This window comes from Mastigoproctus giganteus, chromosome 1 (assembly GCF_048544385.1).
Source record: "Mastigoproctus giganteus isolate SK-2022 chromosome 1, ASM4854438v1, whole genome shotgun sequence".
NCBI classification, from domain to species: Eukaryota; Metazoa; Arthropoda; class Arachnida; order Uropygi; family Thelyphonidae; genus Mastigoproctus; species Mastigoproctus giganteus.
Genome location: NC_143575.1, coordinates 66,110,133 through 66,137,831, shown reverse-complemented (window position 1 = coordinate 66,137,831; position 27,699 = coordinate 66,110,133). Strand labels below are relative to the sequence as shown.

Sequence of the window (27,699 nt, the reverse complement as noted above, 5' to 3'; positions counted from 1 at the left end):
GAGATGTAGCCCCCTTTTTGTATTTTTTTCTTAGTCCCGTATAACACGGTTTTGCACAACACATTTTATAGGAATCTAAATCTAACTACCGTGTTGTACGAGGGTTACCTTTATAATGTTAAAAGGCAGTGAAAAAAAAAACAAAAAAAACAGGATCTGTAGCTAAAAAAGACTTCTGTCCTTTTATAAAGACTTAAATCTCAACGATTCTTTTGAGAAAAATTTTACAGCCTAAGCAGGCATGAAACTAGTGTATTTTTCAAGAGAATTCGAGTGGAAATATCAGCTGCATCGCAACTTCCTTTCGCATCGCAAATCCTCCTTTGTGCAACTACGAAAATGACTAACAAGAACCGTAGAGATTTCGGTTTACACATTTCGTAAAAACTTCACTCTGTAGAATTTTCAGCCAACCAAAGACGATAGCTCATTCTAAAAACAAAAAACAAAACAAAACAAAAACACTTCGGTCCTACTTATTAAATACTGGCATTAAAATATGTTAATTAGGAAAAAGAAATTAAAAATACGTTGCTAGTTAAGACTGATGTGAAGTTTCTAAATAGAAATCAACTTATTAATATAATTCAATATAATTCAAATTGATTTCTTTGGTTTCCTCCTTAATCACAAATGTTTTTATAAAACACTTTCAATTAAGTTTTTGTAAATAAGGTCTGCATATCAAAAAATTGAAATTTCCAATTTGAAGCACATAAATCAACTCTGCAACTACAGCTGCAAGCAAATGCAATTTCCATTCCAGACAGATATGAAACACAGCGATGATATAAACGAATTTTTCTTTCAGTAAAATTACTCCACTTCTCTTTAAACGTTTTGTTTCGCATTAAGTGGGAAATCAGATCAGAGTTTCATTCAGTTCTCGTAACGTTGTCAGGCGTGTTTTCCAGAAAAACACTTTATTTCGAAGCGATCTTTCAGATTTTCGATGCAACTTATTTAAGTGGAATTTTGTTTCTGCTTCCGTAGTGCGGATTTAAAGCTATTCTGATTTGGGAGGGGGGAGTTGGTTTGGAACTGTATTTATCTTTTTTAAAGTACTGAGCCTCAGTCGCAAAATGATGCAAATAAACAGAACTGGACGGTATGGCCTTCTTACTACATATAATCTATTTAAATTTTCTTCTTTTTATAAACAGTATCTCAGAGAAGCAGTACTGCCAGTCAGTTTTAACTCCTAGCTGCATTAAGGAGTTCCAAGGAAATTCCTATGAGCATTTCTTCACTACAAATAATATAATCTCTTGCCAATTCAAGTAAAATATATATCAAATCAATCCCTAAGACATTCATTTTAAACAAAATATTTTATTTTGTCGAAATATATAATCCAACTTCGAAAATATGTGCATTTGCATTTCGTGTTGTTATTTAACTAGGGAGAAATCCATTTCAGGGGCATTTAGGAAACACAAAGAAACTGAATCGATTGAAATTCAACAGAGACTCTGGATTCTGAACCAGACTCCAGGGAACTGCTACGCATATAGAACTCTTTATTGCACACAAACACGAAAAAAAAAGGCGAAATTTCAATGATATAAAAATGCTTCTCTTTCATAAATTTAATTAGATTTATTTAATCCTAAGTGACATAACGTTCAGAATTAAATATTGGTTGACTTAATTTTTCTTGGACAAATTATGTGCATTTAATTTCATGATAACTTTTTTGTTACTAGGGTTAGGTTTCAACTACTATGAACAATTGCAAAATAGTTCTGAAATTATGCTATACAATGCACCAAACAAGAAGAATCAACAAGTCGAATTGGGGAAAAAAGTTTCCCAGAAAAAATAAATATAGTAGACTGTCGAAATAACGGCACCTCAAATAATGGAACATTCGAGCTATGGCTCATTGAGATCGAATGTTTACGTACAGCGCACAGGTCTTGCATCGCCGGAAAAAGAAAATGGCAAAGTCACATGATTACTGTATTCGTTTAAGTTCTCCATTTTGAAAGTGAAAAGTGAATGCTGTACTGATATCACGGATTATACCACTGTTTTACCTTTATTTTAAATTAAAAATCCCTCACTATGACTCCTAAAGTTAAACCTCATACAGAGAAGAAAAGAAGAACAACATTAAAGCTTTAGTGACAAACTTGATATAATAATAGTAAATAGAAAGGGCGTATGCAGCAGTGTATCAATGGCAGAATATAACGTTGGATCGTCAATATGTTTATGTGCAGTAATAAAATTGCATTCTTAATCTCTCTATTTCTTATTTGGCCTCATTATTTCTGCATTAAATATATTAAAAATAAAACTTTCTAGATAACGGGAAAATCGAAATAACGGCATCTTGAATCCCCGAAGGTGCCGTTTTTCTGAAAGCCTACTGTATATTTTTTTGAGGAAATGAACAGTGAACCTCAGTTAGGGGTCTAGAAAAAGTTGAGGAAACCTCACCCAAGAGACTTTTCTCGATATCTTTTCAGATTAGTTCAACCTTATCTTTTCAGATTAGTTCAACCTTTGAAAAATTACATTCTGTATCTGTATTTACCACTGGATATCTCGTTTTCGTTTCCAAACTAAAACAGGATATGTAAGCAGAGTATTTTAGCCGCCATTCTACACAAAGACTATATTTCGTGTGAACGCATCAAATAAATAGCCTATTTGGTTTTAAGAATCACAGCCAAAAATAAAAGTGGAGGGACTACTTTAGATAAACCAGCCCGGACATGTCTCTTACCATCTGGACAGGTACTAAAAGCGATGAAACAAAATGTCATCTTGGGAGAATATTCCATAATGACAATCTGATATACCGACTCTAGACACAGTTCTTGTTGGGGAAGAATACTGATTAATGTCATTAACTACCCTGCCTACCTTTGTATTATCAGAAATACTTAGCAATACTGTACATTTAACTTGAATTATCTAATTCAATGTCATGAATAAATTTCAGGAAGTAAGAAACTCAACACTAAACCCTGTGAGACCAGTTCGTGACATTCGTCCATGAAAAGAACGTGTGCATGCAGTTCCTTTGTGACAACCTAATAGTAGCTAATCAAATTGGCTACACATGATCTCCCTTATGAAATCCACCTGTGACTGCCCTATACTTTTATTCCTATCCAGATGATATAATTACATACTATAGTAGTATATTCGTAAACAGGAGAGATGTTGCACATCTTCAATATGTAGCCTATAATAATAATATCCAAGGATATTATTATAGATTCCATCAGTACCAAGTGCTGCGTTTACTTTATTTGCAACAATTTCTCTTCCAGTCAGCTTCCTTTCAGGTATTATAAACTCTCAGTGAGTATTCGCTAGTATTATTAATCAACAGTAGCCAGTACTGTATTATTTTGGATATGATGGTAAGAACAGCAATACTGTAGACGAAAAAATATCTAAAAAGGTTTGAACACATCAGTTTCATATTTTTTGACAAAAGAAAGCACAATAAAAATGAAGCTCTTATTACACGAAAAGCACACAAAGTATTTCATGATATGTAAGGTGACAAGGGACCTTTTTAACAATATTCCTAACAAGAGTTCGTCACATTGTCTGCATTTCTTGAATTGCAATAGACGCAACGAAAGGTCACGCTATTGTAGATATTTTTTGTTTATGTCCCACATGATACAAAGTATACGGAGTTCTTTGAATGTCAGAAGTGTTTCAATATATTCAAGTAACATTTACAGTACAAATAACGAGTTTTTTTCTTCAGGATATATTTTATAACAGCGGCTGCACATTCACTTATTCAAGAGTGCCAACTAAGAAGCTATATTTTCAAAAACCTAAAAATCTATTCCTGCCAAATAATATGCAGAAATCGAATACACAACTGCCATAAAAACATGTTCTCCGACTTCAGATCCGTCTGGGCACGTCAAAAAATATAAACACTGTAGTTAGTTTACTCATACGATGTGTGCATATCACTTGCACTAGTCTGCACCAAAGAGAATACAGGGAAAAACAATTTTCATACAGTTTCCTTAGGTTACGAAATTTGGGAGCAAGAAAGCGTAACAAGCAATTGAGAGTTATATTAAATATGACTATAAAAATTTGCTTGTATATTAAGCCAGGATAAACAGATATTTTTCACAAAAATGAAACAACTTCCATTTTGAAACTGACTGCTACACACTACCCATCACATTTCTTTCACCCTTGGTAGCCTTTGATATTATGAAGTTTGGTGAATTTACAGCACAGACAGAGATTTACCCAAGACAAGGACAGCACGTATCTTCCAGAGGATTACTGCCTATTGCATTATACCTCTAAGAATAGACGAATAAAAGGTTTGGCTGATTTTCTTTTAAGACTGAGTAGCCTAGCGACAGGTGTACTTTCTGACATCTCGTAAAAAGCGCTGAAGATTTTCTCCATAAATCTGTTTTTACTGAAAATACTTAAACATAGAAATACAAATTCAAATAATTATACAGACTGTATCAATATTTATAATACTAGCTGGTAAATGTTTCTTATATTCAATTACTGAATCAGTCTCTCTAAATCGATTAAATAAGACATTTAATCAAGTTAACCAAAAATAGCAATAAATAAATGCACTGCTAAAATTAGCAATATCTTGCAGTTCTCTAAAATTTAAATAAGTCGAAATGAATCATTAGCGCAACTAGAAAGGAGTTCAAGGGTGCATCTGCACCCTCCCCCACGAAATTCATATATTTTATTGTTATCTGCTCAAATCGTTCAAATTATTACAAAAGTCCAATTCTTGGTTTTATTTTCAGTTAAAACACTAACAAAAAAAAAATAATAAAAGGAAAGTAGATTTAGTTTTCTAAGCTAAAATTGATATAGAAGTATATATATTGCATCCCCCAATATGTATCAGGAGAGTGGTTTGGGGAACACGAGAAAGACTTCAAGCCTTGACCAGTCCAAATTAGGATCTGCAGTATGAACTGGAAATGAGTGTTAATCAGCACAATCCTCTACCCATGTCACTCCAGAAATTGAGGTGGTTCTGTCACGTGAATGGTCCAATATTCCTCGTGTCACTTTTCAACGCTTCATTATATGACATTGTGGTGGAGCAGTGATTCAGACGGTCTGAGTCACTGCTCCACCACAATGTCATACATTGCGCTACTGTGTAGGATCTCCGTTGGTCTGAGTTAGACCAACGGAGGTCCTACACAGTATTAACTCATGGTCTTAATAAATTGGCCAGGCAGCGTACATCCTCTGTTCTAGTATAGTTTTGCCACTTGTCACTCGTTTGGAGGGGGGGTCTGGATTCGATTCCCGTCCAAGACAGCAGGAATTTTTAAATTCCTCTTCAATTGAAACAGTACTGAGCTAATCTCAGGTGGAGGAAGGAGGTTTTTTCCCCGTGAGTTATTCCACGTTTTTCAGCCCGCACAAGATGCAAATTGACCAGAGAACAAAAGACATAATTCACAATAGCGCAATGTGGTCTAAGTCAATGATGCGCCTAAAACCCAATAACAACAACAATTAGTGTATTACTGTAACCGTTGCATACGATATACTTTATCATAAAAAATCAAAAGCAACATTTTTGTTTACTTCAGGTAACTTTAGATTTAGATTTCAAAGATGCTCTCCCTAAGAATTGAAAAATTCAAAAAAAGGTTGACCTCTCACAATCTGAAGGTCATCAACTCTACCAACAGATTTTTATGCTCTGGAGATCGACAACAAGATAGTATATTTTATGGAGCAATCCAATTTAAAGGAGAAATAACTGGTATGCATTATCAGAAGAGCAACACCTGAGGGCCGGTTGAGATATTTAGCATACAAACATCCGAAAAAAGAAAAGAGAAAAAAATTTTAACGATACAGCTCAATCATAAATAGCCACTTAGTTTTTTAAACATTTTTCAGCACTATCCTGCTGACATACTGACAGGACGTCTACGTCTAACGTTCCGTTCCCTTGAGATTATAAAATAATCCTTGAAGAAATTTAACGAGACAGCTGTGCTGACAGAAAAAAAAACAAAATAAGGCTATGTCAACTCCAATTTGTTTTCTGCGTTAATCAAGCTCGTGTACTAAGACCGCCTAAAAAAAGTCCACAGTATTTCGTTCAGTATGACAAACTACTTTCTTTTTCAGCAAAACAGAAAAAGTGTCACAAAAGGACGAAGAAATTTAATGTTGCTAAGTTTCCTTAAAAACTTCTGGTATAAAGACAAGTTTTATGGCTTTCCATATTTCTTTTTATTGCCAGCACGAAAACGATACTCAAACACTACTGATTACTGAAGTTAGACTTTGACCATGTTATTAAGTAATAATAAAAGACAGCAATCCGTTTAAACATTTCGCAAGGGACGTTACTACACTCGGTCAAGAAAATTGCGGTAGTCTGCTGAATGATTGTTTATAGTGCACTTTATGCTCAACCTGATGAACGGTATGATCGAACTTCGGAACATCATGTTTCACTGTCTCCTTAATTTGGAATCGGGCACCAAAATAAAGGAAACCGGTCAATGGCATCTACCAGATAGGCTATTCTTTGTACACCAAACAGTGTTGATAAGCACGGTGCATATTTATGGTATAATAGAGATTCTTATCTGCAAGAGGCTATTATCAGTCACTATGGTGCTGTTCTCAAACACGAAATACTTTCAAGCAGTAGTTCTGTTATATCTTTGAATATCATGGAGAGAGAGAGAGATTCCATGATATTCAAAGATATAACAGAATATCATGGAGAGAGATTCCACTAGGACAGGCAATGAAGGAGGGGTAGCAAGGAAAGCGGAATTAAACTATATATGGGAGACTATATGTGGTTCTTGGTTCAGGATGATCACACTGAGCACAAACGATAAAGACATTCAAGTATGCATTTTTAAGGATTTTTTTTTTATTAAGCCGATAAAGCTTTCTACTTTTTAATTTGTGATTTTTTAGCATGTTGTTTACGTGTAATAAAGATTAATACTTATTTTGTAGAGAAATGAAACTGTTAATAAATCTAATATACTATTATTGCATAATTACTTTTCTTTCATTTCTAGGCAAATCACTGATGCTATGCAAAACCGAAACTCATATTCGGAATCAGCATATCCAAATTCATAAAGAAACACCAAGAAATCAGATATATAAAGCCTTTTTGAAAATTTGTTACATAGTGCTACTAAATAGTCGAATACCTCGAATAAGTCCACTGTAATCTGTTATGCAAGAAAATACTAGAAAATTGCCTAACATCATCTGCGTAGGATAAAAAATTAAATAAATATTCAATGTTAGTATCAAGTTAAATAAATGTACAGAATCCACTGCGATCTCCCTCAGGAGGGAGATCTAATCTGAAAAGGTAATAATAAATAAAATAAATAGAGGAATTCGCAAGTTACAGAGGTATAAGAACATTACTACTTAGCAGTCACGCGAGCTTGACCTAGGGTCACTCAAAGCACTTGTACTTCTGTTCCTTCGAGCTTGACCACTCAGCTACAGCGGCCAACCTAAAAACTGAAGGAGTAAGTCTATATTCATTCCGGGAGTTTTATTAACAAAGTAATTTTTGAAGGAAAGTAGTAAGGATTCAGAATTCCACAAGCTTTCAGCTTAACATAAAATATGCACACCAGAATCAAACGCTCTAGATATGGTTTGCAGAGCAGGGTTTGTAGAAGGTGGAATGCAGTGCGCTGTTATCAGCAAACTTATGGATAGTATTTCCAGTGCGTGGAAGAAGGTCGTTTTTATATATAGAAGAAAGAGAGTGAGTAAAAGAACAGGATGTCGAAAACAACTGCTTCAGTTTCTTAGAAAATTTCCATGGAATTTGTCTAAAGCTAAGTAAAATAAGCCCACAATCCATATTTACAACAATCACTCAAACGAAAATTTTCAAGATGGTATAAACGTTGGTTGTTGAAATATTTCCCTCTTTAGAAAGAGTTCCGAAAAGTATAATGAAACGAAATTAGAAGGGAAAGATCTGTTACCCTCTTGATGTTGTTGTTGTTGTAGTAGGATTTTAGGAGTATCAGCGACTAAGGCCACATTTATCCGTATATACTCCCTGTAAATTGCGTGTGTTCTGTGGTCGATTTTCTGTTTGCTGGATGAAATACCCGAGTTTCCGGTAGGAAAAACCACGCTACCCTCGCCCGAGACAGACCAATTCATCCATGTTGTGAAAAGACCCATAAAAATTCCTCATGTCATCTTACAGGCCTCGAACTCAGGTCTTTACCACCCAGTGTGGGGAGGTAAAGACCTGCTACACACGAGGGCTTCACTCTCTTAAGGAATTGGCTCGATAAAAGCAATTTCCATGAAGAAGGAAAAATACCAGTGATATAAGACTGCAAGAAGTGACACAAAATAGGAGTTAACTGCGGAGCACAGGTTTTAATAAAAAGCGAAGAAATCCCAATCAGGATTTGGTGACTTCTTAGCATCAAGATTATTCTTGTTTTTCTGACGGAAAACCAATGAAAGTGTATTCAATGAAGTAGATTTAACAAGTTCTTCAATTCAAGAGTTACAGGAAACCCATGTCGGCTTTATCTTTAGACGTATTTGCAGTAAGAGGAAGGTAGAGATTGAGAGATCCTACTTCCCCTTACTGCAGCTAATAGCTCTGGCAAGAGTTCAGACGATTTAACTACTATCTGAACAAGAGGCAGGTTTCCTATTAATGGACTTTTCAAATCATTTTTTTTTAAAAAAAAAGCAAAACTATTTTAAAAAATTGGTTTTATAACAACTGCAAGTTTCGGTGTATAGAAAAATTAAGCTGAAGATCTGAATGCAAACTAATCGCGATATGCTTTATTCTTATCCTGAAGTGCCTGGTACACTAGTTGGAATGCCAAGTTTCGATAAAGAACGAGAGTTTATAGTGGAATGAGGAATAAAGTATTTCATCCCTATAAGAATAATTTCAGTGGATTATCTGTGCAATTATTAAGGATAAGTGATAAAACAGTAATCCGCACAAGGAAACGATGTATAAAAATCATGAAGATCATCCCATTTCGCTTTGTTATAAAGGACACATTGCTGACAATAGTCATGAGAGAGAGTGGTTCCACTGCAGAAAAAAATATCAGAAAAGTGCGACATAACGTACCAAGAAGACTGGTAACATTAAAATTATACTTTGGAAAGTTATTAATGAGGAAAATATCAAGAATGTAGGTAATGAACAAGTGGGCGCCTCCGCAGCCAGGTGCGCAGGAGTAGCAGTGCGTAGCACACGCTTCTTGATTAGACCGGGGTTCGAGCCTGTGACCACCAAATACGGAGGATGCGGAAAGGTCAGGGAATGACCACCGCATATCCCCGGAGCAATATGGCCTTAGTTGCTAATGCTCCTAAAAATCAAAACAACAACAACAACGAACAAGTTATATAGAGCCATTATATAGGGCCAAGAGAAAAAGCCTCAGAATCTCTACCAGCTTGTCTATATAACTAGAAAATTGAAGCCCGCTAGAGTTATGAACGTTAAAATTACCAAAGACACTTTTTCATTGTTAGGAAAATTTACCTGGAGAAAGTAGACTTTCAAAGAAAGGAAGTCAAAATTTCTGAGAGGTTTGTCACGCGGAGAATAATAGCGAGAGATAATGAATTTGATAGAATGTGCTAAAGATGATTTGGGCCAAAGGAGATCAAAATGAGGAGATTCCATTCAAGGAATGTCATGGAATACCCTGCACAAGTTCTACCTGTAAATCGGAAGGAACCATCAAGTGAGAAATTAAAATGCTGTTAGTAAAGTAAAAGCTCATAAGGTTGTATGTAGAAATGAGCATTAGAGATTAGAACCAACAGTGTAATTAATTGGAAGAGGGAAGGAGTTCCCGAAACGTAGCCAGAAACGTAGTTCTTCAGGCCTGTAGGGTTAAAACATTGTCAAATATTATCAACTTGCCCATAAAAAAATAAAAAAATATGTCTGTATCCGAAGTTAAAACGAAACAACTGTAAGCCCATCATTAACGTCAATAACTTTAATTTAATTTCATTTAATTATTTAACATAATTAGATTATTAACAGAATTTGTAAAACTTTGTAGAATTTGGACCTCAAACCAATGTTCTAATCCCACAGGCCTCAAGAGGGGAAACGTGAGTTCAAGAAACGTAGCCAGAATTGTTTGTGTTGGCATTGAGGTGTTTCAATCATTCAAAATTTCATTTCAATAATAAATTACAGTGCTTAAATCTACCACGTTATATAATAGTGTAGTCTCAATCAATTAAATGGACAATGACGACAGTGTAATCTCAATGGAGGGGAGTCAACGCTGTTGACGCCCTACACACACAAACCTAAGATTTCCTTTGCAAATAACCATAGTTGAGCAAAGAATTATTAAGAATTGTGGGAAATCTTTTCTACAGTCGTTTCTTAAATTCACTTTATTAGTTCTGGTTGTAAAGGAACTTTTCTGGTACGCACATTATTTACAAAGCCACTAACTCTTACTAGTATTAGCTATGTACTCTTTTTTATTTAAATACAACTAAAACTAATTATTCTGCAGAATCTCTAAAATCTGAAGTGAATCAGAGTAAAGTGCTCTTTGGTGCGTTTAATGCTTCGTGTTATACATGCAAATATAAAGAGGTAAGACGTCAAGCTTCGTTAAAGAAGACTTTGCTTCTCTTTCTTTAGGGCACTATTAATTAATGGAGAATTGCTGTACACTTCACAATGACTTTTACACACTTCTCTTAACATGCGGGGGGGGGAGAAGTGATTTCAAGAAGAGGCTTTATTGACTTCATTTCAGTGACATTTATTCCCCGTTACCATGCACGGAACTTGCGAACAAACAATTTATCTACCTTAAGAGGATAGTTTCCTCCCAAAGTTCTCTCGATAAACTTGGCGAGCGTACAAAAGCTCTGTGTACTTTCATCTATTATATGCTGCGGGCTGGAAACTCGGAGAGTGTTATGCAGAAATGCAATTTTCTCGTTTACAAGGTACACACTTTCAGTAGCTTGTTATCTGGGGAATTTCGCCAATAAATTTGATGCTGCTCAAGTGGAAAAGTACACATATTATGTTGAGGTAGTTCTCTTTTAGCATTCACTAACTGGGTGAACTCTACCAAGGAGACCTGAAGAGTTATTTCACATTTGTAGTCAGCTATAAAGGCTACATTTGTGCCACTGCATTTTTGAATACACAGTGTACAAAAGGGTTGAAAATAAAAGATTGTTATTATCAGTACCTTCTGGAAGAGGAATATTCAGATAATAAGCAGTCTAAAAAATAACAATAAAGTCAAGAGAAAATAATGGAAATATGCAGCGGAATTACAAATAGCACATTTTACATAACCTCAACTACAACTGTAGCAGTGAAAATTGTCCAATAGAGACAAAAATTGAATTAGCGCTATGAATTTTATGTAAGCTTTGTCCCCCGCGGACAGCACAGTGAATATAACACAGTCTTTCCATCCCAGGTGGAAAAAGTCTGAGTTCGAATTCCGTGATTGACGAGGAGAATTTTTCAATGCGAGGATTGCATGGTTTTTCATTCGTTAAACAGCAAACCGACTAAAAAACAAGTAATTACAGGCATAATATATTGGCGCCTCATAGCCTTAGATGCTTTGCCACTTAACACATAACCTAACCTATTAAAGCCGTAATGTCCAATTTCATCGAAATCGAATGAATAAGAGTATTAGTGTTATACTCATACGGATACGGCCAGGCTAATAGGCTACTTTATTACTACTAACTACCTAAATTACCATGTCCAAACTCAGCTTGCAAATTTTTCATTTAATGTGTGGGAGCAAAAAATTGAATTTCATGTGAATTACTGCAACTATGGGCAGGAAGCGTGTAATTAGAGGATACTAGTGTCTTCTATATTTCCTTTACTAAGATGAAATACGTATATGCAACAAAAAAAAAGCAACTTAATAACTGCAGAGAACACCCTATAGGAATTATTTTTAAAATAACAGGTGTAACAGGAAAACGCTGATTATCAAATTATTAGAAAATGAAGCGATTTTTATTTTGTGGTGTCATTTTTTCATAAATGATTCTTAATTTTTTTATATTGAAAATTGTTGATTTCCAAATCAAAATTCCAGTTCTATATTACCCCAAACTATGCTATTAACATTTCTCGTACAAAAAAAAAAAAAAAAAATTATGATATTAGGGTCCCCTGTAAATGATTACATCTACCCATTTTTATTTTGTCTGTAAATTGCGTGTGTTCTCTGGTCATTTTGCCTGTTTGCTGGAAACCCCAGTTTCTGGGGGAAAAAACCTTGCTATCTACACATTATGGCCGTACAGGGTGAGTTATGTAACTATCATCATCATCTTCGTCTCGCTATTCCACGGGTCGACGTATGAAGCCTCGCCACCATGCACCTGTCCGTGTACTTCTCTCCGTCGTTGATGTCACTCCAGTTTCCTCCTCTCTTAATGACATCGGTCTTTGTCTTTATCATGTCCTGCCACCTCATTCTTGGTTCCCCCTCCCTTGGTCTTTTGTCCCTTAATTGTAAATTAAACATTCTTCTTGGCAAACGCCTCTCGTTCACCGTCTTGACGTGTCCAAACCATTTCAAACAGGACCTTTCAATCCTATTCTGGAGTTTTTCAACCTGAATTCTCTCCCTAATCAACATCATTCCTGATTTTGTCGCATCTTGTCTTTCGGCTATGTTCCTCACAAATCTCATTTCTGCCCCCTGAATTCTGCTTTCATCCTTTTTCCTCATAGTCCAAGTTTCAGACGCATACATCAGAATTGGTACGTAATAGGCCTGATATACAGTATAGTCTTCTTACACTTCAGGGATATAGAGTTTATTAAAAACTCCACACCCCTGAAGTGTATTAAAAACATAATCCAATTCGGTTAACATAAATCTTCCATCATTCCGCTAATTAAATTAAAATCTAATAAATATATATATTTTATAATTTTAATAATATTATCCACTATCCATAAACTTTTCCTCATTATCATACCATTAATGATAAAACAATAGAACGTTCATGTCATGCATGTACTATTTTTTTTTTTTTTTTTTTTTTTTTTTGTGGTCAGTTTTACTGTCCTTCGTTCCCTGTATGTGATATTTTGATGTTAGACTGCCGAAAATGGAAGGCCCTTATGTTGATTTAATTAGATTTTAATTAGTTCTAATATGAATATTTTGGTTTTATGTGTTTCCCTCAATTAAAAAAAATACTCAAGTCTGTTAAAAAAAAAATCGCGACAGTTCATATCTTGCACGTGGCAACTAGCATGAAGCTTTTATTAGTCCAGACCCATTAGCAACGTTAACTGTCTCCGAATAGGTCTAGAATTAAATGGCCTACAAGAAACAAATATAAAACAGAACAAATGATTAATGACAAGCGGAGTTCCTTTAAAGGTTCAAGTAGATATATCATTAATATAATCAAGTACGCAGATAAGGTTTTTAGCTAGTTACCTACACTAAGCAATTTTTAAAGCATATTCCTAAACGAAAACTTTGAATTTTCTGCTGTGCTATTTTAGCATACAAAATAACACTGCAGCTAAGAAGATATAAACTACAGGAATAGGTAGGCTTGTACTTAACTTAATAAAACTCCAGGCACAGCTGGAATTTTATACAATAGGTGTAAACTAAGGAATATATCTGTAGCTAAGTTGTAAAAAGATCAAACTAGAGCACGCAAGAACTGGCCTCAGGAAATGAAATCGATATGGTCAATAAAACACCGGAACAGATATGGAAATATTATTCAAGAATGAAGTGGGAAGGTCAGATAGAAAAATAATTCTAGGCAAAAATGATCATGGATGACATTCAAAAAGAGAATATTTACATCTTATTGCTATCACTTTAAATCTTCACATCTGCTACCCATGAGCTTGCAATCAATCTTTCTTACAATAACTGTTACTGTTGTTCAAATTTTATTCTGAAAACATAATTTCCAGATATCTTCATTCTAAGAGTGCTGTATATCTTTTTTTTTTTTTTAACGGTTAAAATAGAATATTAAATTATATTAGATTTTCAGTTTATATTCTAGGGCGGTCACATAAATACCACCTTTAATTTGGCATGAGCCAGAGAAAGGCTAACAATGTATTAATGCAGTGGATCCCAACCGGTGTGCCGCGAGATTAGGAAAAATTCCATTGAGTTCGATGGCAATCAGTATTTCGGTGTGCCGTTAATATTCGTCTTTTAACTTAGAAAGTGTGACTTGAGTGAAAAAAAGATTGGGAATCACTGTACAGTTAATGGATAAAATGTATTTTAGGAGAAATATTTCTCTTAAAATTTAAATGTAAAATTATATTATCCTCTATGTAAAATTTACTTATTTTCGCTGATTGCAATAAAAATCTTGCGCGGTGATGGAAGACTGAATTGAGTGAGGTAGCAAAGATTCTAGTCATCTGCATAAGAAATCACATATTCATATGATAATAACAAAGAATGGAGGAAAGCAAAGAAAAATTTTGTCGAAAGTGTCTCCTTGAAGAATACCAGCAGAACATACTCGTATGGTATGGTAGGATATGTTCTTAAGACTGAAGACCATAACTCTCATTTCCAAGAGGCAAAAAAAAAAAAAAATAAATAAATAATAATAATAAAAATAAAATATTAAGTTTTCAGCGATATCAGTGTATATTATACATCGATTTTTTTTTATTTAAGGACATTTAGAAGAATTAAATTACTTGTAAGCAAGTCAGTCTTGATAGACCTGCCTCTTTAATTCCATAATCAATTTAATTATTTATATTTAATTCAGAATGGGAAGAATGTTTATTAATTGTGGAGACACACATCACTCAAGAAGCTTTAAGACAGAGGATGAGACTGATATGTGCCTAACGTATTTATTGCATTGAATATTTTTGAATTTCGGTAATGGAAAAAGTTTGTAACGCGCCCATTCCGGGGAGGGAGTTATTATTAATAGCTTGATTCAAAAATAATAGAAAAAGATCAATTATATAAACAATTTACATTTTTATCATTAAGAGAGGTATATTATCCAAGCCAGCAGTGCCTTTTGAAGGAATATTTTGGGTCAGTTTGGTGTGACACAGGCACTGTGATAACAAAAATGAGAGGAATGTGTTATAGACGTAATAACTGTGATGGGTATAACAAACAAATACATTAATGAGCCAAAACATTATGACCACCTCTGTATCGACAAGTGGTCGCATTCAACAGTACCTAGAAGCTAAATAACCGAACAGTGCAGCATATATAGTGACGGCACGGCAGCGCCTGTCAGTTCGTCAGTACGAATCCTGTGAAATGGGGAAAGAGAAGGACCTAACTGAGTTTGAACTGGGAATGATTTGCGGCGCTAGGAAGGCGGCGACCAGCAACGCAAGCATTATCGGCTGTTCGAGGATCTCCCTAGTAAAGATATGGCGGGAATGGTCCGAAGAGAAACACACAACCATCCAACTGCCGGTACGGGAAGACTACCACTGGTTAACAGTCGAGGTGAACGGCGTTTGGTACGTGCCGTCCCGGCCAACAAACGGCTCATGGTCCCACAGTAGACACAAACAGCAGACTACAACCAGGGCGAGCAGAGAACCGCTTCCCACTCATTGTCCAGTGGAAGCTCTTGCGGATAGGACTACGGAGTAGGCTACCTATTCATATGCCCATGTTAACCGACCGTTATCGACACTTCTGCCTACATTGGGCACAGAAACACCGCTCCTGGACGACTGTATAAAGAGTCGCCTGGTCTGACGAATCAAGATTCCAGCTCCATCATGCCGACGGATGGGTGAGCATTCGACAATGAGCACAGCAGTTGAACAGCTGCTACCAGACTGCACGGCTGGATGAAAACAGTCAACGACGGTGGTATCGTGGTTTGAGGGACGTTTTCATGAACTCACTCTCACCGCTAGATTCTACATGGGCACTGAAAAATCGGAGCTGACTACAATTTTTCTTTTTCCTTTCGGTCTTCATTATTACTTTGATTTCTCATTAATATTTTATTTTTATAATTATTTTATTTTTAGTATTATTTCATTATTTTTATTTTTTTAATCTTCTTATTTTTCATTATTATTTAATTCTTTTTCCAGTCGTCTGGGGCAAGATTGCTGGTGCCGCTGACGTGGGCTACCAGGGATACGAGATTGCAGGCACTGATAGGTTTGGCCTCTTATCCACCAATGGATACAGGATCTCGTTCCTCCTATATTATTGGTAGGGCAGTGCGTGTATAGTCGTGGCATGGACGGGTACTGGGAAGCAGCCTTCCTGGTGATTGTGGCTTTCCAGTAACAAAGTGTTCAGAAACAACTAAACAATGCAACACACAAACATAGCACAACATTGATTTTTGACCGTTTTTACAGAGTTATGTATCATCAGAATACACCACGGCAGAGTTGAACTAACGTTTTGAGTAAAACGCTGAAAACCGGAATAAATCCCAGAAAACCGACACATATGGTAATCTCATGATAAACTGAACATAGTGATATACATAGGTTCATGAATGCCTTTTCATTAAAAAAGAAAAAAGAAGAAAAAAGTCATATTACAGATCGAAGAATTTTATTGCAATTAAATTGAATCAAATTTCCAATTGGAACCTATTATTATTCGTAACGAGAACATACACATATTTATTTTTAATATTAAAAATTAATAATATATTTTTAAATTATTATTTTAAAAATTTCCTACTACTGGAAGGTACCAGTCGTATCTTCTAATAGTCGTACTGTAATTTTCTCAAAGAGATAGTTTTTTTTTTTTTTTTTCGCAAGTCTTGAAATTAGTCTGTTGAGACTTACTTTTATGTCTGAACACCAATAAATGCCAAGTTGAAAACAAAAACTGTAAGAACAGGTGAGATTTCACTCATTCATATACTAGGCGCCTCCGTAGCCAGGTGGGAAGGAGCAGCAGTGCGTAGCACACGCTTCTTGATTAGACCGGGGTTCGAGCCCGTCACCACCAAATACGGAGGATGCGGAAAGGTTAAGGAATGACCACCGCATATCCTGGAGCAATATGGCCTTAGTTGCTAATGCTCCTAAAAACCAAACAACAACAACATTCATATACTACACTGTGTATCACGAACTGCATTCTCAAACGTGACATGGAGGACCAATAAATTTCGTTAACTCTTTATAGTTTATTCAGCTAATTCGTTTCTCAATACACGCACGAGGGAGTGCTATACCGTTTTTCCCCCATGTTTGCAACCAAATAACAACAAAACCAAAACCATGCCAATTTTAGCTTCAGATTACCAAGATAACAGTCCTCCGTGACAGTATAGTAGTTTCGTCACTTGTTTGAAGAGATTGGGGTTTGACTCCCGTCTGTGCTTGAAGGAATTTCTAAAGTCCTCAATTCAGGCACAATAGAGGCACCTCGCCCCCGTGAGTTATTTCGGTTTTTCAGATAACACAACATGTAAATTGGCCCATGAACACACTTCTACAGATATAATATTCGAAATACATTGGGTTCCCATTGGTTCAGGTCACATTGGGTTCCCGCCATGGTTTATGGTTTGTCCGATAAGCTAGTATATTTTACTTTAAAAAAACTCTTACCACTATCTACTTATCTCATATATATATCTATACAGACCGATATAATGTTTAATCGTCCTAGATGGCATTAATTGGTTATGTGGCTACTTAATATTTATTGTAATTATTAATATTATTATTTTCGTTATTATAACATTTTATTTCTGCTTTTTATTGCTTGAAAATATATATATATATATATATATATACACAAGTATGTATACGGTCTGGCATAACAAATCGATAAAACTACATAAAGCTGAAGCTATAGCCATATTCCAATTGTACCATGAAATGCCTGACTGTCTATGAAAATATTAACTTAAGCTTATAACGCAGCATAATGTAAGCTTTCTCTCTAACCAACCGTTCCAGATAATGGCAAAGGGAAAAAATCTTGTTGCTTCTACAAGAACAATCTAGAGAATCTGAATTTACAGTAGCCTCTTAGTGGCCCATTAAAAGTACAACATGGCTTGGAAGCAGGTATTAAATTCTCTGAAGGCAAAAATGGGACATTCTTAGAACTCTATTCTCAAAAAGAATTCGCCAGACGCCATTAGACGATGAGTGCTATGATACAGTGCATGCATACCTGAACTAGAAGAATTCAAGCACTCAGCATCATAAGCTAAACGGAGTTCGCTCTCGTGAGCCCCTTCGCTGCTGAAAGCTGTAATGGAGTTTAAGTTTACACGCCGGAGTGCATATTTGAATATCACAGTTTTCATTGGCTCAAAATAGGTTGGCCGTGGGTCCTGTGGTAAACTCAACAAAAACCTGCAGTACCTACTTTCAGCAGAATGGCACGTCATTACAGTAAGCGTCAAGCCCATCATTCAGAATACATTTAGCAGACCAAATATTATAATTGGATTTCTATTTCAGAAACTTGTGAAAACATCTTAGTTTGTAAATTACGATGATACGGTGAGAGAAATGAATTTATTTCGTTATTTACTGCTAAATGGGTCCATGAAACCAGACATATACAGTCAAATCTTAATTTCCAGCAAGTTGTTTTTTACGGATATAATATTATAATAGGGCGGTAATAGTGGAATAAAACAACGGAAACTAGACTAAGAATAAATGGAAATGCAAGACAGTCACGAAAGGCCGCATAATGTTCGTGTTTGTACATTATGAATCATACTTGAAATGGAGTTACCATAGAAACAAAGCGAATGGGAATCGTTAGGCATGATTTCGTTAGGCACAAACAGGTTCAAGGGTGAACAACGTTTGGATTAGCACCGAGGCGACCTAAGTCACGAAGGTCAGGGCATCGTGTTTGTAAACTGCTTATGTTATAATGCAACTTTGTTTATTTGAAATATGATACAAAAAACGAGAAAATCCACGAAAAAAGCTTTACAAAGCCTGCTAAGATCGGCTAACAAAGGCCCACGTGAAAATTAATCAATTCTTCGCCTCTTCGAGGAGTCTCAAACTGGGAATTTTCTTAAACTGACAAGCGAATGAAAATCCGCAGCGCCAGAGAATATTAAAAAACAATCTACAGAACTTTTGTAGGTTGAGCAAGTAATCCGTATGAACTCTTCACTATCGCTGGCCACGCAGATATTATTAATTATAATTATACAATTCAATATTGCTCACTTATAGTGATTCACTAATTGCATGTACGAACTGCAGTTTACTTCGCTTCGTCAATTTAAGTTTCCTTTTATTTATTTATTTTTTTATGAAACACAATCAGATGTTCAAAATGTTCTCTTTTCTTAAAGTAAATTATCTTTTAAATATACAATATAAAGAGACACAATGTTGGTCAAAGTTCCTGCAACAATCAAATAAATTCTCTTCTGAAAACAGCATCTGGACAACACTGCTATTGTAAATTATTTAATGAAGAGTTAACAATATACACTAGGTGGCAAGTTGATTAGATACGCGACCTAATATCGAGTGGCATTCTTTAAGCCCTCAAAAGCAGTATCAGGTGCATGGAGTCCAAACGGCTGAAAGCGTTCAACCAAAATGCTGACCCACTAAGAATCAATCATATCCCGCAATTGCCTCAGTTTGGATGGCAGTGGAACCCTGCCGCAAACAGTTCATCCCACAGATGCTCAATCAGTTTGAAATTCGATGAATGAGTAGTCAATGAAGTACAGAAAAGTCACCCTTGAAACCATTCCTGGGCGTTACATATCTTGTGATATAGCACGTTATCCTGCTAGAAGTAACCGGATGGATAAACTGCGAACACGATAGGATGCACTGGTCGGCAAAAATCTTCAACTAGGCTGTGGCATTCAGACACTGATCCGCCGTTATCAGGAAACTTATCATGTGCCAGGAAATCACTCTACACATCGTCCAGCTTCCACCAGCAGCCTACGATATTGACACCGTAGACTACTGGTGGAAATGTGACAATCGGACCAGGAAAACTTTTCCCACTCTTCAAATTTCCAACAGTAGAGTTCTTGTGCCCACCTGTAACCGTGTGAGTTCTAATCCCATCAAAGACGGGATTAGAACTCATAATATATACTGCCGGTATATGCAGTATGCGCAATATACTTTATCGCAGCTTTGGCTCGAGGAATTCAAAATATAATTTATTATTATCATTATTAATATTGTCTTTTTTGTATATATAGTTTGTTTTTAACTCAAATAGTGCAACCCAGTGAGGCTCGTGTCGTCTGCTACTATAAGATATAGTGACATTTGTGAAAGAATCTGGGGCATTGCGAGTTTTGATGTACCCTTTTGCAACCACCATTGCACTGTATTTCAATTAATCGCCTGTGATCGTCCATCTGTTAGACTGCATGATTCATTTTACTCTCTATTCAACCTCTCACATCAACAACCTACTAATGAACATGGCTGGATGTTTTCTCGTTGCTGGACCATTTTCGATACAACCAAGTGGTGAAGCGCGAGAGTACCGAAGAATAAGCGTTTGAGTGAACCGTGGTTCAAGCCGACGTGATTGCTAAATACGCTTAACGATTGTATTCATCGTTCAAATGATTAATTTTAAACTTCTCTGACATAGCGCTGAAATGAAAAATCCGAAATAATTCACGGATAAACAAAACTTTTTTTTTGTTTATACTTCGTAACAAAACTACCATATCAACGCCAATTGGGCCATTCTCTCGCCGAATGTACACACACTGAATATTCCTCGATATCTGACTACCTGCTATATATAGCGAATATATGGACACACGACACTATCTGATTCCAGAGTGGTCGATTCCTCGAATGATGGGTAGGGGGCACATGATAAACTAAAAAATCAGTGCATGTGGCAATAAATATCTCTATTTTAAATTAAGCTAAGCTATACATACGATCTAAATATCTCTATATAATTTAGCGTGATTAATCAATATGGTCCTTACAAATTTAATACGAAATAATAAAAAAAAAAAAAATAAACTGTGCAGCACGATGCATTATCTCAGTGCATTGCCATCCTCAAATAAAATTTCTGAATTTCCAAACAAATCGGTAGACCTCGCAGCATTTTCTTTTCAAGTACTTCATGATGTGTTTTTAAAATTCATCATACCATTCTCGATGTGAAGACGTCGAACAGCAGAGGTTGCCATACAACTCTAAACCATAACGGATGTTGGATATTTTGTTTTGGGATATTTCCTTCGCGCGTTAACTACTTAGATCACGATCCACTGGTTCCTATGATTTTATCCCTGACTATTTTTTTTTTTTTTTCATTGCGCAATTTTTAAGTGTGGTTATGGTTGACCGGCACGTCTCCGGAATAAAAAACCCGAAACAATTCACGGATAAACATTGCTCCCTCCGACTCCGACTAAGATCGGCTAACTACATGAAAACTGAAGAGACCTTAAAGAATTCCTCACTTCTCTTACATAGTTCGAATCAAAATCTCTCCAAACGAGTGGCAAGTATTAAACCACAATACTGTCACCGATGATATGTTTGATGCTTTGTAGTGGATGTTAAGTACTCTGTAAGAAATTACTCTGGAAAAACGCCAAACATATTTCCAGTGTAACAAAGGATGGTAAATCTTGATGTGTCACTGCAGATTACTGTTTTTACATTTTGAAGTCCAATGGTAATTGCTTTTTGTCTACTCAGTTAGATGATAGAAATGACAGCATAATGTTCCTCCGCTATAAGTAGCTTCATTCGTGGTTTGTAGCTTCTCAAACCACATTAAAATGCGATATAACCGCATTTCTAATAAATAGCAACATACAATGTAGGAAGTATGTTAATTCTATCTGTTTTCCGAGGTAACTCGACGTGTGAATGAAGATGCAAGGTACCCGATGTTTGTCACCAGCCTGAGCAGGATCATCAGCAGTTGGACCATTCCTGTCTAGGGGACCAATATGATTCAATCCTTTCCTTCTACTGTTTACATAAAAAGGATTATTTCCTGCCTTTCTTTGCCAGAGACTTCTCATAAGCTTGCCTAACCTTTCTTTTTTTTACTTGATTGCAGACTAGTATATATCTGATGTAGGCATCGGATTGTCATTAACCAGTGCAGTACCACCTCTTTGTTTATTGAGTAGTGAAACCCATGTTTAGTCTTCAGAGCAAAGTTTCCGGCATCCCTCACCGTCTCCTCCAACCCATGAACGGTACTGCTAGTACTAATACCAATAATAACCAGTACTACTACTAAAACTAATATAATATAACAATAATAATATAATACTGTAATACTATTATTAACACTATGTGGTAGATGGACTATCATCAACCGGTGTGGTACCACCGGTTGATGATAGTCCATTGGAGGCTTGATGTGATGAAACCCATGTTTAGTCTCCAGAGCAGTTTCCAGCATTCCTTCCCCCCCCATCTCCTTCAACCCATGCACGGCACCAAATATAGTTTTAAAAGAAGTAGAATAAATAAATCCTTTAAATCTGCGTATAACTATCCTAAATACTTGCAATTTATGCCACTATAGAGTTAAAGCTGAAGATACGACGGGGGAGAAGAGGCGGGGAGTAGGAGCAATCCGTATCCGTTTAGAAAAATTCTCCGCACTGAAAGTAAGCAAGTGAAGATAAGAAACACGTATAAGAAACCGAGTAGCGTAAACGCTGCAAGCGTCGTCTTAGAAACATTTTTTTCTAAAATATGTCTAGTAAAAAACCTCATGCTATAATTTCATTTTAAATAACGCTAATTATGCACACTGTGCTTGATATTTATGGGTAGGGTAACTGAAGATGTTCGGTTTTAAGGAAAAATCAGGCTAAAGCGTGATTTCAGGTGCGCCGCACGACTGATGAGTTTGTCAATGTGCTAGTTGAATCTCAGCTTTGTGTCAAAGACAATCCCTAAACCTAAATGATATGGAACAGCCGGGATGGAAACTCCACTGATTTTGGGTGAGATGGTTGTTTCTTTCTTCAGGGAGTACAGCATGCACTTAGACTTTGCTGGGTTTATGTTGAGGCGGAATTGTTTAAGGTAGCCTACCAGTGCGAGGACGAGGAGCACACTGTTAATTTTCTCTGTGATCCTAGATACCTACACTATACAATGAAATGCTGTAATGTGAAGTGAACTTTCTTAGTCACACCAATGTATACACTACACTTTATTTCCTTTGCCTTAATTTTAATATTTCTTTCATGCTTCTTGTCATTGAAAACTTATTTACTGATTGTGCTTTTATATCATAAATTGATGAAAGGACTACGTCATACTCTTTCATAAGTATTTTTATAATTTTTAACCTTTTTATAGTCGTCTACAAATATCCAGTTTTAAGGTAAACACAATACCTCTACGTTTTTCGCCAACTTTCTGATCATTTTTTGATACTATAACGGATAGATGGGTTATGGATATGACGATAAAAACACTTTCTCAAAGTTAACAACACATTAATACCAACAGTAAAGGCAGTTAAAAACTCCAACATCCCCCAGACTCAAGAAAAAGCACATAGAGAATGTAAATTTATTTATTTGATATCAACGGCACTGTCCATAAAGAATTCATCTCGCAAGGGCAAATAGTCAATCAGGCTTGCTGTATAGAAATTCTGAAGCATTTGGGAGATTCCGTGCAGCGCAAAAGGAGTTAATGTGCAACGGCGATTGAATTCTTCACTGTGATATTGCTTTGGTTAACAGTGCATTTTTTAGTGAAAGTTTCTGACCAAAAAGGCATTACCCAACTTAATCACTACATACTTGGCTCCGAACGACCTCTGGCCGTTTAAAAAAATCAAATCCACCTCAAGAACGAAGTCCAAAACAGCTCCAAAAACCTTTCTGAGCAAAGGCAGCATCGTTATAATAAGTATAGAATCTGCCAAGTTACACAGAAGGAGACAACGCCCATTCGGAAGTAACAGATATATTTATTCAAAGAAAAAAAAAGATTCGTTACATTTTATAATAGCATATTTAAGTGAAGAAATTAAACTCCCTTTATGAAAAATTATTTTATAACAGTGTACTTATTTCCTCAATAGCGTTTTTAGTAGTGTAATCAATTCATAAATTAACTGATTTAATTAAATATCAATTCGCGTTTCTATTCGGCATTACATAGTTTTAAATTTTTGTTCAATTATATATTAATTTAATGTTTTTTGTTAATTATGAATTAATTTAAATCTTATTTAATTAGACATTCATTTTTCTTAATTAGTAAATCAGTTTTTTGCAAAATGAAAAATAACGGAACACTTACAAACTTCTGCATTCTGCAAGCCAAAACTGTCTCCCTTTGCAAATCTCAAGTATTCCGCTGAACATCCATTGAAAACCACTGTCCTAGACAGTGACGAATCAGGTTATTCCTATGATTATATTAATACGGTTATTTCTTAATTCGTATTAAAAGATAGCAATAAAATGAAAATCAAACATAATAAAGATCGTAAAATCACCACTCTCCGTCTCAGACCACTGCTTGATGCAAAGATTTAATAGAGGATATTACACAAGAGCAAACAGTCAATCAGGCGATTGGAAAGATCCTCTGTGTACAGTCACCATGCACTGAAACGAAATTAGCATAGGTGAAAGGGAAGGTGGGCACAACTAAATACATCAAGTGAAAATTTACGCGCACGTAGTCTAGAAAGACAAACGACTTGCTGTAATATGCTTTCATATTACAGCAACTAAACAACTCCATTTAGTTTCAGAAGTTTATATAACTTCTGATAAAATATTTTTATACTATTCATAAAGCTTATCCGAGTTGCTCTCATAATTAAGTAAGTATAACTTATAACGAAGAAAGATACAAATACGAGCGCGCACTTCTGTACTACCACTGCATTAAACAGATATCAACACAATAACCATTCAGTTGTCCTTAAGCAAGTAATAACGAACTGCATACAAACTGTAGGAGCTAATGTCATCTACAGTGACTACCGACTGTGTATAATGTGTCGTGACTAATGATGTTATATCAAGCATATCAGTTGCCAACATTGGCAGGTAAGTAGCTTCTCTTCAATTATCTACTGCTCTGCAGAGAAATCGTAGCAGAAAGAATTGGAAGTTCACAACACACAGGATGAATACCGAACTTATTTCTGTATTCATCTTGAGTATTATATTTCCGCACATAAAACTGTCCCTAGCAAGAAATTTTATTCATATCGTAGTATAAATAATGTACAGAATAATGCACAGAAGTGCTTTGGGTTTAGTATAATTTTCGATTTCAAATTTCAGAAATTATGCTTTCTTTAAAAGAAATTTTCTTTGCGTGTCCGGTATATAACGAGTGTTTCTAGGTTCGTTCGATATGCTACCAGTATTGATTATTACAGAGAAAGTCGTTATATGATTCCATCGAAACTAGTTTTAAGAATAAAATAATTTGCATTAAGATTTTCAAAATTCTTCATTCTGAAAGTTCTTAAATTTCCATTGAAAGACATGTATTACTAAATTAATAAATGTTAACAGCAAATTTATACAGTTTTTTAAAGAGATTTACGATTAAGATTAGCATGAACTTTCAGGAGCACATTAAGTATAAGACTAACGAAATGCATTAAACATTGATATAATAGGAAAAGTTGTAATCAGTCGATATAAATAAATATTATAAATAAAGAAACAAATGAATAAATATATTATATTATTTAATGAATACTACGTCTGAACGGTCTGTGATTCTGCGCTCAACTATGAGGTGAAACGAATAAATTACTTCTCACTATTAACATATGAAGTAAACGAATATTACCGGAAAATATGGTCATTTTTAAAGAAAAAGAAAAAGAAAAACTTCTATGGAGCTTTACGAAAAATCAAGCACAGAAAAGAAAAAATAAAGAAAGAGATTCGAACAGCAGTATGTTTAAATATTAAGAGAAGAATATTATTTCTTATTTCGTAAGCCTTCTCCTATTTTCTGTCTCCTTAAAATACTGAAGCAGAAAACATACAAGATAAGTTCTTTTCACATTGACTTCAGTTAGTATTAGTGTTAGCTATACAGTTCAAGTTGGCAAACATCGTACTTAAGCCTCGATAAAATTAAACACATTAATTTTCTCCTATCACTCGTTTACAATCCGAAAGAAATATTCGCTCAAACAGAGTTAAACAGGCACACGATTACCTTTCTTCCTGATCCAACTGACCTTCGCTTGGAGTGTAGACACAAAAGGCTACGATAACGGAGAACAGCATGCCACGTATGATGAGAGCAAACTTACAGAAGCGAACCAGTCTGCTTCAATACTGCACAGGTGACTCGATCGTGGTTAACGCCGTTACTGGCGGGATGACAGAAGCCCGTAAATAAAACTGGCGTAAGAAGAACATATCCATGTGTATGCGATGCTCCAGGTACAGACTACACCACGCATGCGCTGAAGGATTTCCACGCTGTTCGGCATTTTAAAATGATTTATTAGCTACCCACAGCCATCTAGTTGGAAGTGAATGTAGACAAAGACGTATAGTAGACAATTTAAAGCTCAAAATGCTAAGACTGGTAACTTCAATTGGTGGAAATGGATAGTTGATCCAAAATGGACACTCGGGAATGCTTCAACATTCATACCTTGAAGAAGTAAAATGAAAATAACCACTGTATTCAACTAATAAATGACTCTCTTGGCGTTTGAAAAGCAAATCTGCCATTCTAAAGCTATCAAAATAATAGGTTGATGGTAGTCTCAAAGTAAGTGCGATGTTAAACCGAAACAAAAATAGAAAGTTGTTAGCAAGTAAGGATGAGATAGCTCGGTAATACTTTTATTGAAACTTCTGATCACAGTTTCCTCTGGAAATAGTCAGAGGTGAGAGAGGAATTAGACTATTCTCTGAGGATATTGAGGGTTCCCCAAGAAACTATCTTCCAGTAAGAGAATATTAGATAAATATAATTTGCCTGGCGTTAAAACTTAATAAATGTTAATGAACCATTCCAGGATATTTAGTATTTATGATGTTACGTTAACAGGCAGTGTGATCATATTAAACCAAATTACGCATTTGATGCAGACTTGCGTTTAAAGGATTGTAAGAAGAAATCTTGATTGCAATAATAATAATGATGATATTACAATTCGATACATTGCAACGCTTGGTAATAATCTTCTGTTACATAAAAATGCTCACAAACGATAGAAATTAATTGAAAAATATCGACATATAATTTCTGCTTTGATATTTTTAAGAGATTTAAATATACAGTATTTATGTATATTCAAATCTCTTTTTATTTTTATTTATACTTGTTAAGGAAACTATTATTTTTACGAGATTCAATTGCTTTAGAAATCTATAATAAGTAGAATTATTCTTTCCTTTGAAAATGGAATATAATAAGATTTCCTGCTTTCAAATAGCATCATTATCTCCTATTATTACGAAAAATGCTAATCTAAATTAGTGGCTATTTATAAAGCAAGATGACAGTTAATCAGATAAAAATAATAAACTCATTTGCTTTATCAATCCTAAGAATATCACATTGGAAATTAAGTTCCAAATTGCACTTTGGTTTTAGAAAGATTTTTTTTTTTTTTTTTTATGAAAACCCCAAACACGAGATGTATTAGAATCTATAGTACGTATTACCGTGCT

The 27,699-nt window shown here is 35.3% G+C and overlaps 1 protein-coding gene across 2 annotated transcripts in view; it reads right to left on the bottom strand.

The window, feature by feature from the left end:
* Positions 1-26,399, bottom strand: part of LOC150090865 (glycine receptor subunit alpha-1-like) — a 300,163-nt gene extending 273,764 nt beyond the window's left edge. For both annotated transcript variants that reach the window (XM_090380406.1, XM_090380412.1), the window contains exon 1: positions 26,225-26,399. In XM_090380406.1, coding sequence (XP_090236532.1) covers positions 26,225-26,295 — 71 coding nt within the window. In that variant the 5' untranslated portion in view covers positions 26,296-26,399. The remainder of the gene's footprint in view (positions 1-26,224) is intronic.
* Positions 26,400-27,699: the final 1,300 nt, after the last annotated feature.